The sequence below is a fragment of the Nannobrachium achirus genome (assembly GCF_963921795.1).
Source record: "Nannobrachium achirus genome assembly, chromosome: 20".
NCBI lineage: Eukaryota > Metazoa > Chordata > Actinopteri > Myctophiformes > Myctophidae > Nannobrachium > Nannobrachium achirus.
This window is the reverse complement of record NC_137827.1, coordinates 34,269,531-34,288,648: the sequence shown is the minus strand read 5'-3', so window position 1 is coordinate 34,288,648 and position 19,118 is coordinate 34,269,531. Positions and strand designations below refer to the sequence as shown.

Genomic DNA, 19,118 nt, shown 5'->3' with positions numbered 1-19,118 from the left:
TAGCAGACTTACAAGTGAAAGATCAGAGTAAATGGCATGAACACTGGTCAATAACGACAGAGCAAATAGTAATGTAAATAGTGTGCAAAGAAAACAATTTAGTGCTTCAAAAAAACCACACCAGGTAAACATCAAATCTAGCATCTCACTAAACAACATGCAATCCAAATCTATCAAAAAGTATACAAGTAGATCACAGTAGATCTGCTGGACAGCTCACTCTGATTAATGCCAAAGACATGCATGAGCACGCATGCATCCATTCCCAGCTGAAAATGTTACATTTCCCTGCAGAGTAAAGTTCACAGGCCCATTATACACCCTTAAGAGTTAATTTAACACTCAAGATTTTGCAATGTAAGCACTTTTGTCAAACTGTATAAAAATGCGGTGGTGGCATGAATTAAGAACGTTAAACAGCACTCAGACAGACAGACTCAGACCAGTGCCCCCAGATAACGTCAGCAGAACACCAGACGGTCAAAGTCCAGCGGCTAAAAAGGCACCACGCTGGTGCTCCCTGCAATTAGCATGCTCATAAATACAGGCCTCGCAAACAAATTACAGAAGTCGTGCATGCGGAGGTTCCACTGACAGACCACAGAACCCAGGATTCGGACAACCAGGGTCCAGCTCCGGACGTCTCCCATCTGTCTTTCTCTCTCAGACTGGAGCCTGTGAAGGACATGCCTGGGGCGGAGGAAGACGGAGGCGTTGGGACAGGCACAAGGAGAGAGCGCACTCAGCCCTATAACCAGCCCTGCATTGGCAAGACCAGGCCATGCCAGGCCAAGCGGCCCACACCAGGGCAGGGCAGTAGAGCAGGTCAGACCAGGCCAAAGGCAAAGGGCTCACTGCCACTTCCAAGAGCTAAAACTGCTGGGTGCAAACAAACCATTTGCTGGTTAAACACTCGGCACAGCCATGCTAATTCTCTACCGGAACAATGCCTTTAGTACCACTAGCTTGTTTAACATGGGAGGGGAGGGAACAGGGAGTGGTCCAGCCCACACCAACTGGTGCCAGGAACCCACCCAGAACAATCATCATAATGTCAAGATAGGCATCCAGTTGAGGAGAAGGAAAAGGAAGGCAAACATTGGCTGCAAAGGAAAAGTTCACTTCTTAAATGTGATCCAATGTGTAAACAAAACAGCTGTTGTTCATTATTCAATATCCAGAGGTGCCAGTCTGTAAAGGAGGTGTTATCATTTGGTAAACAAAGGGCTTAAGTTACCGACTGTCCTTTGAAAGGCGTATCGTCAAGGGTCTCAATTTTGTGCTATCAATCATTTCTTTAAGAGTACGTGTCACCATTTACCACAAATGGTGCTTATCTCCATATGGGTAAAAACTCTTCAAACACAGCCACATGTCTCCAGGTTCATAGAGTCTAATGGAATGAGTGTGCACAGGCATAAAAACCACAACACTAGGGTTTGTTGAGAATGAGGTCATGCAGTTGCTCTGTGTGTGTGTGTGTGTGTGTGTGTGTGTGTGTGTGTGTGTGTGTGTGTGTGTGTGTGTGTGTGTGTGTGTGTGTGTGTGTGTGTGTGTGGACCTAACATTTAGCTTTTGTAACAGATGAGATATAAACTGGAGTCATTTTCTCCACTCCTATGAACACAGCCATTCGTTTTGCAGATGGTTTATAAAAGCCCAGAAGTCTTTTCCACAGAGACTCCCATTGCATGTGAACTAATAAATACAATTCTATTCTATCTGGCATACAAAATATAGTGGAAGAATTCAGGTGGTAAGTAAAGGAAGCATGTCACTGCAGCAAACACAGCCTTTTCATCATCTGCGCTTTGGATCTGCGTTCATGTAACATTTGGGCCACCCAGTGTGGGCAACACCAGTGCAGGTTGGTGAGGGAAGGGGGGGTGGGTTAGAGGAGCTGGAGGATCCCAGCATGGTGAATCCTCTCCGGGCTGCAGAAGGAGCATAGAGAGCCTCTACTCTGCGTTCTTCCAGCTGGGAGACCTTGGACACACTCACTGGCCAGAGCAAACAACTGGGGGAAGACAAGTCAATGGAAACCCCCACCGCAAGGATCCCAGCAGGGTATTCCACCGCAAGGATCCCAGCAGGGTATTTGCTACAGTGTCGTTCCGTTGAAAAAGCCTGCAATCCCCGTCGACTTTCTTTCCATTGACTTGCACTGACAGTTATACAGTATAATTCCTCTGACGGAGTGAGATTGGATATCCAGAAGAGTTTTATGCTCAAGCTGTGGAAGCTATCACAGAAGGCAATAAAATTGTTTGGACGGCGCATGATGTTTCTATTTCACTGTTGCGACATGCGATGATTGCGCCTCACTTGACCTTTTTCTTTTTTTGCACCTTTCGCCAGTCCAGCGAAATGGAGCCGGGAGGGCGAGGGCGTGTGCTGCTCTCAAGGGGCACCCATGTGGAAGTCTCCATAGCTGGTCATTTCATTGACCAGAACCTCCTTTATCACTGCAGATATAAACACATACCCCCTGGCCTGCAGAAAGGCTTCCACACTGGCGGCGAATGTGTGCACGACGACACACGTACACGCGGACAAACAGAAAAACGCACACGCACACGCACACACACACACACACACATACACACACACACACACACACACACACACACACACACACACACACACACACACACACACACACACACACACACACACACACACACACACACACATACACAATCATGCAAGCATGCACACTGCCACATACACATCCAACTACACACACCCACTCTGCTGAGCATGCAGCTGTGGTGATGTAAGTGATTAGTTGGTGCAGTGATATCATCCCCACCAGACATTTGCAAATCCCTGCTGTTGTTGTTGGTGTCTCTGCAGAGATCTGACTTGGCTTCCCCAGAATTTGGCATCCCCAATCCAAGGCTTTCTACAATACTTCAGACTGCAGAAAAATCCGAATTGGTTCTCAAAATAGGGTGTAAGTGATCAGATCAGATCCGGGTATTCAGACATCGTTGACCTATCTGTATTGGTTGTTGTGGTAAGAACGTAACCACATAGGCATGATGAGTAAAGCTTAAATTATGCTCTGTCACACGATAGTGTCAGTCAATTCATATACAGTATATATCAGGCTGTTCAGATTTGATCAAACCAATCTGATTCAGATCTGGATAGACAAAATGTTGGATTTGGGCTGCCAGTCTGAACAAAATTACTCAGATGACATGATGGCACAGGAGCATACGTGCGCAAATCTGGGTCACTCGCTGAGAATGCAATGTGTCAGCCAAGGGGGTGTGTGTATGTATGTGTGTGTGTGTGTGTGTGTGTGTGTGTGTGTGTGTGTGTGTGTGTGTGTGTGTGTGTGTGTGTGTGTGTGTGTGTGTGTGTGTGTGTGTGTGTGTGTGTGTATGTGTGTCTGACTGACTGTGTGTATGCAAATCAAGACAAAGTTGTATGTGTGTCTGACTGACTGTGTGTATGCAAATCAAGACAAAGTATCGCAAAGCACATGGAGTCAAGGGGAGTGAGTTAAAAATGCCCTTATCTCTCCTTCCAAGGTCCATCTTCTGAAGCGAAGGGACCCCTCTTGACTCCCACCCAGTCAAAGTGAGGCTTTATGCTTTTGTTTAAACTAGGGAGCGTGTTTTGGTCGGTGTGGCCCAATTTAAGACACAAGAGGCGGCTGATTGTTATAGATAAAGAAAAATCACACCCGTGTGAACTGAGCGGTGGTTTACCCACCAACCGGTTTACCCCTCCCCCCTTCCCCCCTGTGTGTGTGTGTGTGTGTGTGTGTGTGTGTGCGTGCGTGTGTGTGTGCCTGGCCTGGCCTGGCCTGAAAACAGCGCCCCTCCCTTAACATGTGTAGGTCATAAAAGGTACTACACCACAGGCTTGAGGCTACATACAGACCCACCCACCCACATACATACAAACAAACATACCTACACACACGGCCACGCTATGGAGACGGTGTGACCACCGCTCAAAAGGGCAAATGTCTCCAAGGCTCACACAGTAACACATTTCTTAACCTTTAACCATTTTTCCTGAAAGGACAAAGGGTTGTGTTATTTGACACAAGCAAAATGTTCAACAAAGTTCCTCAGTTTATAGCCATAATGCATTAACACTGATTTAACACTGGTTTGGGAAGCCTTTGGCCCGGCCGTAAGACAAATCAAAATGTTATAAGGTCAAGTCAAAACTTTGTATAGTCTTTCAGCAGCACCTGAATGAGTTTGATCCTATTTTTCCATTCCCTCACTCTACCGCCCCACTCTCCATACATTTATCATCTTATCTATACTGTCACCCTCTCCTCTCCAACTCCTCCACCTCCTCTTCTTCCTCCCCCGAAAGATCTTCTGCCTGCTGCCCCACCTCCTATTTAACCTCATTCCCAGGCTTAAGGTTAGCTCTTTTTCAACTTTTTCACCATCTACTCCCCTACTCCTATACATTACGACAACACTACTTTTACCCTGCATTATCGTCTCAGTCGCGTGGAGACCTCATAATGTCCGAAACTGTTACTTTTCAGGATTCAAATTCAGAAGTACCAAATGTAGCAGCACTGCAAGCTCAAAGCGAGTCGCTTCCTTCACGCTGCGTTTCGAGCTTGCAGGTCTGCTACTTTCAAAGCTTTGGGATGCTTTTGCGATGCTATAGTATGATCAAGAGCGACGACATGCTACTCCTCCACATTCTCCTCCACCACCACCTCTGCTTCTCTCTTGCCGACCTTTTCCTTCGCTCATATTCCATACTCTCCTACACCCTTAGCCACCTCACCATCTATTGCACCCCCCTCCTACACACACTCACACACCTATACTCTCCTACCTCGAAGGCTTTTAGTTCCCATAGGGACACTCTAATGACAGGCCTTGAAGATACTGACCACAATCATTATAAGTCTCACGGCCGTAAATACAGGCCCCTTGACATTCCAAGGCGCTGAGGTGGCTGAGGTGTTAAACATCTCTCTAGCCTATCTCCACAACACTCCTGTCCACCACCATCACACACACAGAACACTGTAACCCCTGGCGTCCTTCATTTCCTCAAGGATGAGCGCAGAGCAGGGAGGGGAGGAGGGGGAGGAGGTGATGTTGGTGGCATGGAGCAGCTGGGGAAAGCGTGAGTTATATACAGTGGGAGACGTATACCCAAAGCGGATAATACAGCACGTATGAGAGTGGGCCTGAACACATCCTCCTCCTCGGCCCATATGTCAGGCAGCGTGGGAAGGTGTTTAAATAACAGCTTTGGCGAGACGGAAGGAGTTAAATTGAGTTATAGGCCGGTATGGATAGTCAGGATTTATTTCCCGTCCCATGCCTCCAGAGGCACAAATGGCTTTCATAAAATGCCTGCATGGGATATTGCATGTGTGTATTATTCAGACAGACAGACAGACAGACAGACAGACAGACAGACAGACAGACACGCACGCACGCACGCACGCAAGCACACGCACTCACGCACACATACATGCACGCACGCACGCACACACGAATTTCATAAGGTCGTGCAAACAGTCAAATACATGTTGTCCCCCCCCCCAGTATAAACAGTTCTGCTATATAGGCGTTATTAATGTTTTTTGGAGGCATCAAAGTTAGAACAGTAGGCTACAGGGCAGTGGCCACGCACGATTTTATCCAAAAAAGGTTACAAGGAACAGGTGTGCCAGACACAGACAGACGCACACTGGTTATAGTGGAATAGTAGCAAGCATAAAAACGTCGGGTCGGAGAGCAGAAAGTTCACCGCACATGCAGAACAGACATCTCTCTATAGCTCGCGCAGACGAGTCGCACTCAACTAGAGTTGCGTTCCAAACGGTCCATGATCACATCTCCTCTGTTTATAGTCAGTGGTGGAAAAAGTAGCCTACTCACATATTTTACTCAAGTAAAAGTATCAGAATACAGTAGGCTACTGCAATGTAGAAGTATTCTGTTACAAATAACAGCCTAGGTATAAAATAGACAGGGCTAAAGTGAATTAATGTATGTTTTATATAATCATTTATATCTGCAAATAGTAGTAACTAAGTTTTCAAATAAATGTAGTGGAGTAAAAAGTAGCCTATTTGGATCCGAGATGTTGTAGAGTAGAAGTAAAAGTAGGCTACTGGAAATTGGAAATACTAACTCAAGTAAAGTAGGCTACCTCCAAAACTGTACTTACATAGAGTAGGCTACTTAAGTAAATCTACTTGGCTACTTTACACCACTGTCTTAAACATAAACAAATCCCGAGCTGCGCTGACATAAATCAGTTGTTGTAGTTTTTAGCGGAGCTGCTGAAATAGTTTACCTTGTGACTTTGTCTCTCTCTCTCTCCCTCTCTCTCTCTCTCCTCTCACGTACACCTCCCCCGGTAATTCATTGTCCGACTCATAACGAACGATACATTCATTCACTGGCTTTCTCTGCTCGCTGCTGCCTGTCGGTCATTCATTGCTTTCGGCTTTTAGGGCTTTTCTCCTCCGGTTGTCCTTTGGTTTCTCCAGAGCGGAGCGTTCACATCTACTACTACCGCTTTGCTGCCGAGAGAGAGCCATTGAATAGACTCATCCCATATTCCTTTAAAGGGCCCAATGCAGGATCAGATTTCGCTAGGAGTCAAACCCCCCTTGTGTGCAGCGGTGTGAACTGTGAAGTAACTAAAGTACATTTACTCAAGTACTGTAGGCCTACTTAAGTACAATTTTGAGGTATTTGTACTTTAGAGTATTTCCTACTTTTACTCATTTGGATCCAAATAGTGTACTTTTACTCCACTACATTTGTTTGAAAACTTTAGTTACTAGTTACTTTGATATAAATTATAATATTATGATATAATAAAACAATACATACATAACCTACTTTAGCCCTATTTCATACCTTTTGAATATTCTGTCAATATGTGTTTTTTTATTTTTTATTTTTTACTTTTACTTTAGGTACTTTAAGTACATTTTCATGCCAGCACTTTCATAATTTTACTCAAGTAGGCTACATTTTTAATTCCGGACTTTTACCTGTAACAATAGACATTTTCTATATTGCAGTATTTTCTTAAGTAAAATATGTGAGTACTTTCTCCACCACTGCAACCCCCCCTTGTGTCCTACAGGAGCTACTCAGGATATTGCATTAGCCTTTTTTGATTGATTGAAGACTTTATTAGAAGTTTGCATAGGAAAAGGTACAGTTTCATGACGGTACAGTTCACTGGTACAAGGTCTACTAAAAGGAGATCCATGAAAAGACTAAGCTTATTTCCACTGGAAACCATTGAAGTATCTCATATAACATTGAATGACAGACAAATAGAACACAGTACTATGCAGTAGATATGTAAAGAAAAACAAAATAGAAGACAGTAAGTCAAAACAAACAGTATATACAAAGAAGGGGCAGGGGAGGGTAGGGTTGGGCTAGATTCTTTTTTACCAGTTGCGAACGGCTGCTGCCTGTAAGTGGTTTTTCAGGGCAATTTTAAAGGATGCTAGTGATCCACACTCCTTTGTGGCCTTCGGTAAGGCTTTCCACATTTTGGTGGTATAGCAGAAAAAAGAGTTTGACCCTTTGTTGGTTTTGACTCTGGGTTGAAAGTGATCTGTGGCGCTGCCTCTGGTGTTGTAATTATGGACATCCTTAATGTTTATAAAGTATTTTGACAGGTACTTGGGTATCATAGTGGTGTAGTGTATCTTGTACACCAGGCCCATTGCAAGTTGCTGTACTCTGTCAACTACTCTGAGCCACCCCACTCTTAACTGGTGAGTAGCGGTGAGGTGAGTCTGATAGGGAAGTCTAAGCAGGACCCTAATTAGTTTATTTTGGGCTGTTTGTAGTTTAGTTTTCAGGGCTTGTGGGGCGTCACAATACCATACGTGGACTCCGTAGTCAAAGAGGGGCTGGATTATTGCACCAGCTATGGTCTTCAGTGTGTTGGAATTGACCATCGGGGCGATCCTCTGTAGGAAACGAGTTCGTTGGTTGATTTTATTTATTACTTTAGAAGTCATCTTTTCACTGGAAAGATTAGCTTCAAGGATACATCCTAAGTAAGAGATTTCGTTTTTTCGTGTTATGACCTTGTCACCCACTTTGATTGTGAAGTTATCAACTTTTTTGAGGTTATGATTTGATCCAAAGAGGATGGACTCTGTTTTACCCAGGTGAATTGATAATTTGTTGTCGTTAAGCCATGTGCAGATCTTACTTAGTTCAGAGTTAAGTGTCTTCTCAACCTGCAAGTGGTCCTTGCCCGAGACTAGGAGAGCCGAGTCATCCGCGAACAGGAACAGGTTGCAGTCACAAGCAGATGCCATGTCGTTCACGTATATTAGGAACAACAGAGGTCCCAGTATGCTACCTTGAGGAACACCACAGTTTACCGGGAGGGGGGGGGACAGGGTACCGTTAATCTCCACCACCTGTTCCCTCCCCACCAGGTAAGACTGCATCCACCTCACTGCTGCGCTGTCAAGACCGATGGCTTTTAGTTTCTCAATCAGAATAGAATGATTTACGGTGTCAAATGCCTTCTGGAGGTCCATCATGACCATGCCGCTATATTTGCCGTCATCCGCTTCGCGTTTGATTTGGTCAGTCAAATAGAGAAGGCATGTGTCAGTGGAATGAGATTTTCTGAATCCAGATTGGAACTCGTAAATCAGATTATTCTCATCGAGATATCTTGCTATCTGTTCGTAGACTATTTTCTCCATGACTTTGGATATTTTTAGCCAGGCTCTGCTTGGGTCCCTATCTCTCTCTCAACACGTAAAAACAAACAGATCTACTGTAGCCCATAAAACAAAGCATGGCCTGTATATAATCCGATTTGTGAACATTTGGGTCAGAACTAACTGATGTGATGCAAAGGCAGCACTAAAAGTCCTATAACCTAGCCTGTCCTTGAACTAATTAGCTTGTCTTTTATTAAGACTCTTAACTTCAACTGTCAAATAAAACGTTTCACTCAGGTTTCAGGCAATTACATTCGTCCATTGGGAATAGCTAATAGGGCTATCAAAACGTTTTGTTTTTTTCTGGACTCAAAAGTTGTTTCAGACCATGGTGTGGAAGTTTAGAACAGAAAATGAATCATTATCTGGGCTGTAAAACTTTTGTGAGGGCCTAATTTGGGAAGGTCTGAACCTTTGCCTGCAGAATGCTAGAACATAGCCTTCAACTTTACTATCACTCAGCAAAGACTCGTGTCAGAATTACTTTATGTTAAAGTTGCTTTAATCAGCAGTGTTTATACCACTGGTTCTCAAACTTTTTATCTCAGACCCAAAAGAGATATTTGATGTCTACCGGGGACCCAAACCAGGGAAAATAGCAGATCTACAAGTTCACAACACATTATATTCATTATTTTTTAAAAGCAGTTGTTATGGAATTTGGGGGATTTGTGTTTCTAAATTCCTTAGAAAAATGTTCGAATTATTTTTTTCATTAATGACACTTATTTATTTTAGCTTTTGAAATAATAATTTTAAAAATCTTGGAAACGGAAAAAGGGATATTTATAAAAATGGGTCCGTGGCCTAAAGATGGTCCCGACCCAGTTTTGGGGAACCAGCTGGTTTATACTGTAGCAACTAATGGGGCTCAATCACAAAACAGCCTTCTCTTTGTGGTAAGCTGATGTGTGGTTCTGTCTTCAGTGCAAGGAGCAATTGGACATCCCCATCTGGAACGTTTTATCATGTCTGAACATTTACATTGTTGCATGATACGCCCAAATAAATAATTCACAACTTTCAGTGCCAGAGATTAAATCATATAACAGACAGTAGAAGTACGGCCGTGGCAGGCACTGAAGTGGATCTGCTATAAAAGAACAGAAATGTTTTTAAATCTAAACGTAAACACTGTCTCAGATGGGACTGCTGCATGACGCAGGGAAGTTTGTCTCTTGACCATGTTGATGTGGACATGTTCCATGTTAAAGGAGAATTCCACATACCAGTTTTCTTACTTTAATCTGATGTTATAAGAAATGAGTGGTAGGCCTGCAGGTAAACATTTTCATAACCCCATCCTGAGGTCCACCGCAGCTCCAAGCGTGAGCGGTGGGGTTTCGCGCTAAATCGTGTATTTTTATCACTCGAATTTTCATTTTTGTAGATCTGTCGTTGATAATGACTAAATACTCTCCACAGTGTTTGTGTCCCAAATTGGATTTTGGATGGAATCACAGGTGAAATCTCATATTGTAAGACTTCCGGAAGTACAAACACTGTGGAGAGCATTTAGTTATTATGACATAATTATGTATATCATTAATTTTCAAGCGATATAATCCGGACCTCCCGTTGGTCCGACCAGGTTAACATTCACCAGGTTAGCATTGACCAGCGTCGGCAGGTTAGCGTTTCACCAGGTTAGCATTCACCAGTGTTGGTAGGTTAGCATTCACCAGCATCGGTAGGTTAGCATTTCACCAGGTTAGCATTCACCGGCATTAGTTTTACTGAGGTTAGGTTTAGGGTTAAGGTTAGGTTTAGGTAGTCGGAACCATGGATGGATTACCCAACGGGCACAATGGGCCCAGGCCCAGGGGCCCCTGAGCTAGGGGGGCCCCTCAGCTTGAGCCACCGTGTGACCGCGTCCCTGTTATTAGCGTTGCGCTATTTGCTAGACACTATTTTATTAGTTCATCTCAAAAATAACCCCAAATATTCCTAAAACACCATGATACATATTATACTGTAAGTGTTTAGCTCCTCAGTTTATCTATAAGACTTCAAAACAACAACAACATTACATTTTCTAATGTCCACGCATTACAACAATGTAGAGGTAGTAAGATAAACCGGAGTAGATAACATAACTGTTATGTTATCTACCCCGATTAACCCCTCATTCATACCATAGCATCATATACTGTAACACTTGACTGTATGGTCCTTTAAGTATGTGTTACCACCAGCCTTACCTGGCTGCCTGGGACAAGTCAGATTCTTTGCATAAACATAAAAAGCCCTATCAAATGTATAGGGGCCAAACTCTTGCAAGAAGTATAATGAATAATGTATAATTAAAATATAGATAATAATATATCTAAAATAAATAAGTCATCACCCAATTTTATATAAAGTATTGTTAGATTTTCTTATTTTTTCTTTTAAGTTGCTTTAGCAGCTAACATAAGCATGATGAAGAATGTTATCACACAGCATAGAATAACTTTGAACCTGGCACCACTGTTTTTAGGGCAGAGGAGAGGGAAAATAAACCCATCCAAAATGTTTTCAAGAATAGCTACTATGTTATCTACACAATATTGTGTGTTATAGTTACGGTATAACTATTCTATACATTTCAGGGGCTCTTTTTTTGGGACTTTAAAAACTCTATTTTTTTTCTGGCGCGGCTATGCCGCACACACGGAACACACACTATCGCTATGTCGCTGTGCGGTCGTAAGAAGGGGGGCCCTTTGCATTTTGGGGCCCAGGGGCCCATTTTGTCATAATCCGTCTATGGTCGGAACACCGGCCCGTCGGCATATTGACGCAGACCCTTACCGCAAAACCCCACCACTCACACTCGGAGCTGCAATGGACTTGGGAGAGGGTTAGGTTTTCACCTGTACCACTCATTCTGGGATTTAATAACATCAGATTAAGGTAAGAAAACGGGTAGTCTGGAATTTAACGTAAAGGATGCATGCAGCACAATAGCCCTGCCTGAAGCCTAATTTTCACTGAGCAGTAGATGCTTGCAATTGGTTTCCTGCAGTGGTGGACACCTGGGATTGAAATCAGAGACTGACGAGACAAGAGAAATAAATGCAAGCATACCGCTGGTCATGGCAGAAAGTGGACAGGGATGTTGCATTACATGGAAACTAAATCACACGGTCACATATAAGCAGTGCTTAGGTAGGCTTAACACAAGAGCTTCTCTGTACATCCTGCTTTCATATGACCTTTGTATATTTATATCTGCATTTGGCTCTCAAAATCTACTCTGCTAATGTATGTGGCTCTGTCTTATTCTAAACACTTAGGTTCCCTCAGCACCATGCTGTGCTCAGATCACCCATTCTGGTGCTGGTATGTTAGCAAAACTATTCTTGTCTTGTGCATTAGTTGGGCTGTTCTAATGGCTACTGTAAATTAGAACCGACCCCGGATCAAAGAAAATATGGAAATAATAAGTGTTTACTTTAACATGCTCAGACTCAGTGTGGGAGGGGTTAATAGTCACACAGGACAATCCACGGCAGAAGGTTCAGCCACTTATAAGTCAGTACAGTGCACATTTCTCTGAGTAACAAATTATCTGACCCTGCCATTGCTGTCCTGATGCGGTGAGTGAGCCTCACCCATCAGCTCCTCCAAATAATCAAATACCAAGAATTATTTGCAATTAATGTTTTGACACAAGCCTGGTTGGAGCTAGGGAGGGAAAGAGTGAGCTCAGAGTAGGCTCTCGGTGCTGTACTGTAGCTGGGCTGGCTCAGGCCTTGTGCCGTGTGTTGCACAATCACACAGTGCCTCAGTGCTCTCAGTCAAAACAAGTGGTGTCAGGCCTACGTGGTTTACATGCCGGCAGGGGCGTCACACCGAATTCTGGGCCCTGGGTACAAGGATTCACTGCGGGCCCCTCATGAATGTTAACTATTGAGAAATAGCAGATATACAAGCTCACAGCGCGGCACCGAGTGCCGCGAGCTTGTAGATCTGCTATTTTTGAAAAATCGTGAAAATGTGTGCAAGAAACCTATGTCAAGGACCCCCAAGATGATATGTATTTGGCCACGGACCCCGATCTCAAAATATTACGTTCCAGGGACCCCCAGAAGCAAAATTTGAGTTAAAAATGTTCGCTTAAAAAATACATATATTCAAAGGTTTTCACACATTTTCACAACTTTTCAAAAATAGCAGATCTACAAGCTCGCAGCGCGGCACTCGGTGCCGCGCTGTGAGCTTGTATATATCTGCTATTTTTCAATAGATAAAGTTATTAGGGCCCCTCCACCTTGGGCCCCAGTAACTCAGTCCCACTTTCCTACCCCTTGTGACGCCCCTGCATGCCGGCTCCCTGGCAGAGCTGCCAGTGCAGTGAGGAGAACACAGGACAGTGAGAGAGTAGCTTTGGGAACCAGTTGTCATTCCGTGATCAGGATTTATACCTACCTTCACGTCAAGTTCACACCACTGAACCTGACTGTTTCAAAAGTTTACACCAGTGGCAACCCTGAGGTGATTCAATGATTTTTTTTAGATCATTTGCATGACATGGCTCTGCAGGAGGCTACCCATCCATAAAAGTGTTGGTTTGTATGTCTGTCTGTCTTTCTAAAGTCTGTGTGGCTAATCTCGCAAACCGCTGGACTGATCAATGCCATATTTATTGTGCTCACTGCCAGTGCTTAGTAGCTCCGCTATTGTTTTAGTACAGTATGTTTTATACTTCTAAAATAACAAATACAATTTTATACTGTAAGTCAAGGGGCTTGGATGGGATTTATGTTTTTGTTTTTCTGTTGTTGGTAGTCATGGTTGCCAGATCCCACATGAGTCCCAACTGCTCTGCCTGAATTTCTCAAGACTTGTACAGTTCATTGGGTGTGTCTCCTACAACGAAGATGATACAATCTCCCAACATGCGAGCAAGAGCACAACCTAGTCATTCTACATAGGCCTTTCCCCTAGTCCTTTCTTCTTTTCTTCAACGGAGAAGGTCTCTGGTTAGCATTTCCACAGATCATTGAAGATATGTTTAAACTTGCTGCCACCAAATACGTACAGCTCTCCACTGTGGATAGAGGCTGAATGACACTTGCATCATTTTGGAAGAAGCTGTGCAGAGGGTGTGCTTAACCAGCGGTTGTTTTCTGTCTCAAACACTGATATCGGTGTCCTGAACCCCTCTGCCCTCAAATACATTTTCTTTCTTTCCTGATGATGGTGGTAGAGTAGTAGGCATGATGAAATAGGTGCTGGAGCACGTTGCAGTGCACCCCTGTATATCTATCAGATGCAGATGATTTCTTTAATTAGCCAGTGGTGGAAAGTAAGTATAATTCCTTAATTACTGTACTGTACTGTACTGTACTGTACTGTACTGTACTGTACGGTACTGTACTGTACTGTACTGTACAATTTTGAGGTATTTGCAATACTTTTCTTTCTACTCCACTACATCTCAGATCCAAATAATGTGCTTTTACTGTTTACTGTTCCTAGTTACTTTGTTGATTGATTATTATGCCAATTGGAAGACAAAAGCATTTGAGTACTTTTTCCACCACCGTTATCAGCACAGCTCTGTGGCTCCCGGAGGAAACCTCAAGTGGACGTTGTCCTCTTCCAGTTTCGTCCAGTCTGAAGACATTATGTTGAAGACAAGCACATCAATCTGATCAGTGTCTTCCATGTCTCAGACACCGTAACCTCCAAAGGAGTACACTGTGTGCCCAAAGGCCACAGCATGGCATGCCTGTCTCCCAGGGACGTGCAGAGAATGTTAGAGTGGCAGGGGCTGACATTTTTAAAAGGGCCTTTGGGTGAAAAGATCGAAAATAGCAGACCTCCAAAGCTTGGAAGTCGGCTATTTTCGATGGTTGATTGCCAGACCCATGAAATGGGTAGGCCTACATAAGCAAATGTCTGTCCGGGTTTTCTATATAAAGGGTATGATGATGACATGATGATGACATGCCTACAAAAGGCATGATGTCATAAATGATGATGACAGACAGGGGGTCTGGCACAACCAGGTTGACCTGGTCTAGTTTTTACACAGAGAGGGCAATTCTTTCAACATAAGATGCTGCATTCAAGTTCAGGAGAGTTTGAACGAGGCAATTCTCTTGAATGCTGCCTTCAGGTATGGCATGAAAAAGAGTGCATTTGCATTTCTTTCACCATAGTAAAAACTGCACGCATGGCCCAGAGAGGGCACTTTTTTCAGATGGATAAAAGGGCAGGGGCTCAATCCCCCTTTGATGTCTATGTTTGCACGTGCTTGCTGTCTCCCTTTGATCCTGTCTTCAAATGTACCGTCCAGCACGACAGATGTCATGCGAAGCTTAGCCAATCCGTGAATCAGATGCGTTGGGTTGGCCAATCAGTGAATCCAATGACTGTTCATCTCTGTCAAATTGATCGTCATAGCAACCCCAGTCCATGCAGGCTCTGGAAATCCCCCACACATTGCACCAGCACGGCTAATAAAGACATTATTCATGCTGAATGGCATCAGTATTATTTGTTATTGCATTGGATAAGACCATGTCTATTTCTACTCTGCCAACTACAGTATAAGAGAGGTGCGGTCTGTGGAGTGTGTCTGTGTGTGTGTGTGTGTGTGTGTGTGTGTGTGTGTGTGTGTGTGTGTGTGTGTGTGTGTGTGTGTGTGTGTGTGTGTGTGTGTGTGTGTGTGTGTGCGTGCGCTCGCGTGCGTGCGTGCCTGTGTGCTGCGAGCGTGCGTGTCAGTGTTTCTGTCTGTGTGTGTATGTCCCACACCAATCGGCACCAAACTTCATGTGCACACTGCCAGTAGGATAAAGAAGTACCTCCACACATTTTTCACATGTTCTGTGGGGTTGCTATAGGCAACACACTATTGTTCTCGGCCTGAGAATTTGTGTGAACCTGTTTTATAAATAATGTAAAAGTGAAGCTTTTGGTCGTGCTTCACACACTGTTGTCACTGTTGTCATGCTTCACATGAAATCACAATATACAGTATAATATAAATGGTAAGTCGGAATTCATTTCCCAGTGGCTTCCTCGTGACTAGCGCCAGTGCAACCACACTAGAATTGCACCTTTCTAGTTAGTGTGGTTGCTATAGGCAACACACTATTGTATTTGGTCCGAGAATCTTTTGCCAGCAAAAATAACCTGCTTTTTGAAGCGGTGAAAGCCGCTTCCAAGGTGTGGCTTTGTCTGTCCCGTACATGTCTGTCCCATCTGATTAGTCACTTTTGTCTGTCCCGTACATGTCCCGTGCATGCTTGACCAATTGAGGATTGGTCAAGCTTCACATGCCAATTTGGCCCTCCAGATAAAATCATTCAGAATTCAGAATTCATAAAAACATAGAACTAAAGCACATAGAAAGTATAGATCTAGAACACAGAATGTATAGATCTAGAACACACCGCTTCACTTCGAACCGAGGTTTGATTTTTGGGTTTTAAGGCCACATATCTTGGACTATACAATATAATGTCCAATCAGACAGGAATATCGAGATTTAGCCGTTTCACTTGACATCACAATATATAATATATAAATATGGTAAGACAGAATTCAGTTCCCAGTGGATTCCTTGCGACTTGTGTCAGTGCAACCCCACACTAACCCTTCTAGTTAGTGTGGTTGCTATAGGCAACACACTATTGTATTCGCCCTGAGATTTTTTTTGCCACCAAAATGAACCTGGCTTTTGTAAACTTTCTGTATACCGGGTTGGGCCGAAAAGTGAATTAAGCTTTAGGTCATGTCAATTTCCCAGAATCGCATCTTTTTAGTCTATCGCATCTTTCTGCCTAAGCCGACATCAGCAAGGGGGAGAAGACAACAGCCAGCCCCATGGCCTCCCTTAAGTAACAAGAAATCTTGTGAAATACAATGTTGTCAACCAATCATCAAGGACGATGATACACAAAAGAAGATTAAAATTTTATAACAGAAGTCAATGGGGCCCATATCAGGCTAAAATCTTGCCCACATTTGAAGTCATTTGAAGTCACCTGGAGGCTGACTTATGTAAGACACATTTTTGGATATTACTCCTTCAGATTTTACCCAAAATGAACACAAATCAGTACACAGTATCTCTACAGTCATATGATCAAGACGGATCTGTCCTGTATTAAATATTCCATCCTGATTGGCTAAGATTGGCCTCCAAACTTTGCAGGATTGATCCGTTTCAAACAAAATGCCTCAAATCAAACACAGCGTGCAATTGTAATGAAATTGTGCACGCACATTCGCAAAAGGCCAAGGAAGAAATTACACTACAAAATGTTCAAATCAGCCTCATGGTGGCGCCATGAAAGGCCTAAGATTGGTGAAGAACACATGACACCCTTTTTACATTGGCCTATTATACCACCACCAGGACGCGTGGCTGGTGGAGACCTGTGCTCGGAGCACTTCTTCTAGTTAAAGGTGTAAGCTTCTTTTATGTCTGGGAAACCAGGCTGATATTTACACTACATGGAATTAGTGCAAATCAACTGACAGTACTGAGGAAAAATCTAATTATCTCATATGCAGTCGTGCCACAGGCTGAGAGGGTGATAAAGGGACAGGGAGGTGATGAGCTTGTGCTGATTGGTCATCTTCTGTCTTCCCTAATGCAGGGGTCTTCAACGTTTTCAGGCCAAGGACCCCTTGGTTGAGAGAGAGATGAAGCAGGGACCCCCACAACCTTCTCATAGATTCCATATAGTTTCATTGTTTGACAGCACGATCATCGGTGAATTTTGGATTCATGTCAATTTGTGTTTTCAGATATTTAACCACTTGAACCGGCAATACTTAATAAACTTGACCTTTCACTCTGTACTTCTTTTTCCCTTCTACAGTAAACCTCTTTGCCGAAAATAGCCGATCTACAAGATCACAATGCCTCGCACTGCGAGGCAATGTGAGCTTGTAGATCTGCTATTTTTGGCTTAAGTTATCAGAATATGGACGCTAGGGATCAAGTGGAGGACCCCCTGTAGTAACTCTGAGGACCCCCTAGGGGTCCCGGACCCCCTGTTGAAGACCCTTGCTCTAAGGATAACAGCTGACCAATGAGCGAAAGCCAAAGTGCCACTGCGCTCTGTATGAACAGTCACCACAAGCGACCTCGCTGCTGAAGGAAGTCACATTGTCAAACATGGATGAAACTCAGTCACCAAACACAGATGTGTGGCTTGGTCAGATTCATGGCTCAAGTTGATCGGAGTGCAAGGGAAACAAAACATCAACAGTTCACAGTGCTAATCTATATTTATCTAGATTGCTGATACACAATGCTTTTCCAGCCGAGATCTGAAGCACTTAAGCTCTATTCAAAAGAATGTCAACAATATTAGAAAATGTTTGAAAAGTTTAGAACACAAATTTGGGCCTATACATTTGTGAAATAGGATAACTTTATTTAGCAAAATAATAGGTTCAATCCATGTCTATAGAGTGCACAACGTTCAGGCTACGAACATCTCATATTTTGGAGCCGAAATGTCCACGAACACATCAGTTTAAAAACTCTGATTAACTTTATTGACATCTGATCTGTCTTCATTTGCTTCATGACTTCATCGCCATCAGGTCCACCTGACCTCATGCTTACAAGAGCACAACTGTAAAGTGTGTTATAAACCAGTAAGACTCCCTAATCGGGAGATAAGCGACCGTTGGTCGCTTATCTCCATAAATAGAGCAAAAATGTGTTTTTCCAAAATCTTCCTGATCCATGTTGTTGACATGAGTGTAGACATACTGTGTAGTGATTTTCGTGATTTTAGGGCAAAATCTGAATCGGCCTCATGGTGGCGCTAGAGGGCCATGTGAGAAATGAGGGGTGGGGTCTCCTCGCCGCCAAGGCGGACGAATAGGTACCGGCCCCGGCTCTCCCGGTCGCTCCTAGCCCGAGTTACGGCATTTTATGTGAGCTGCAGTGGCAGGGGGTCCTCCACTGGGGGCGCCACCACTTTTGCATCCGTTCTGGAGCACCAGGAGTGGGTGGTCCCCGGGAATGCCCCGTGAGCAGCCCCGTTGGGGTGGTCATTTGGTCATTTTTGCACATTTGGTAATTTTTTACACCTGGGGGTCCCCCAGGGACCTGGGGGTCCCCGAAACTCCGGGGGTCCTTGGAGGTTGTAGTTTGGCAGGCAAGGAGTGTGTGTGCAAAATCTGGCATGGATCGGGGCAACGGTTGCAGAGATATGAGCAGGGCAAAAGTGTGACGTGTGACGTGTGACAGAGGGAGTGACGGAGGGAGTGACGGAGGGAGTGACGGAGGGACAGCCGGTGGAGGTTTGGATAGTGTGCAAGTAACTGCGACCTACGGTCGCAATAAATAAAGCTTACTCAGTTGAATTGTCAGAGGTCAGTTGAGCACTTTTGACTCATCTCTCACAAAGAGACA

General features: G+C 43.9%; 2 protein-coding genes across 2 annotated transcripts in view; one reads left to right on the top strand and one right to left on the bottom strand.

The window, feature by feature from the left end:
• The window catches only part of plekhh1 (pleckstrin homology domain containing, family H (with MyTH4 domain) member 1), a 62,504-nt gene extending 56,045 nt beyond the window's left edge, over positions 1–6,459 (bottom strand). Inside the window, exon 1 of the mRNA XM_080750554.1 lies at positions 6,313–6,459. The gene's annotated coding sequence lies outside the window, so the exon portion shown is untranslated. The remainder of the gene's footprint in view (positions 1–6,312) is intronic.
• LOC308306095 (beta-1,3-galactosyl-O-glycosyl-glycoprotein beta-1,6-N-acetylglucosaminyltransferase 3-like) overlaps positions 1–19,118 on the top strand; it is a gene marked incomplete at both ends in the record, with an annotated part of 62,405 nt that overhangs the window by 1,112 nt on the left and 42,175 nt on the right. The window contains 3 exons of the mRNA XM_080750994.1: positions 668–883; positions 1,941–2,094; positions 2,359–2,542. Of these exons, the coding sequence (XP_080607120.1) occupies positions 668–883; positions 1,941–2,094; positions 2,359–2,542 (554 nt within the window). The remainder of the gene's footprint in view (positions 1–667; positions 884–1,940; positions 2,095–2,358; positions 2,543–19,118) is intronic.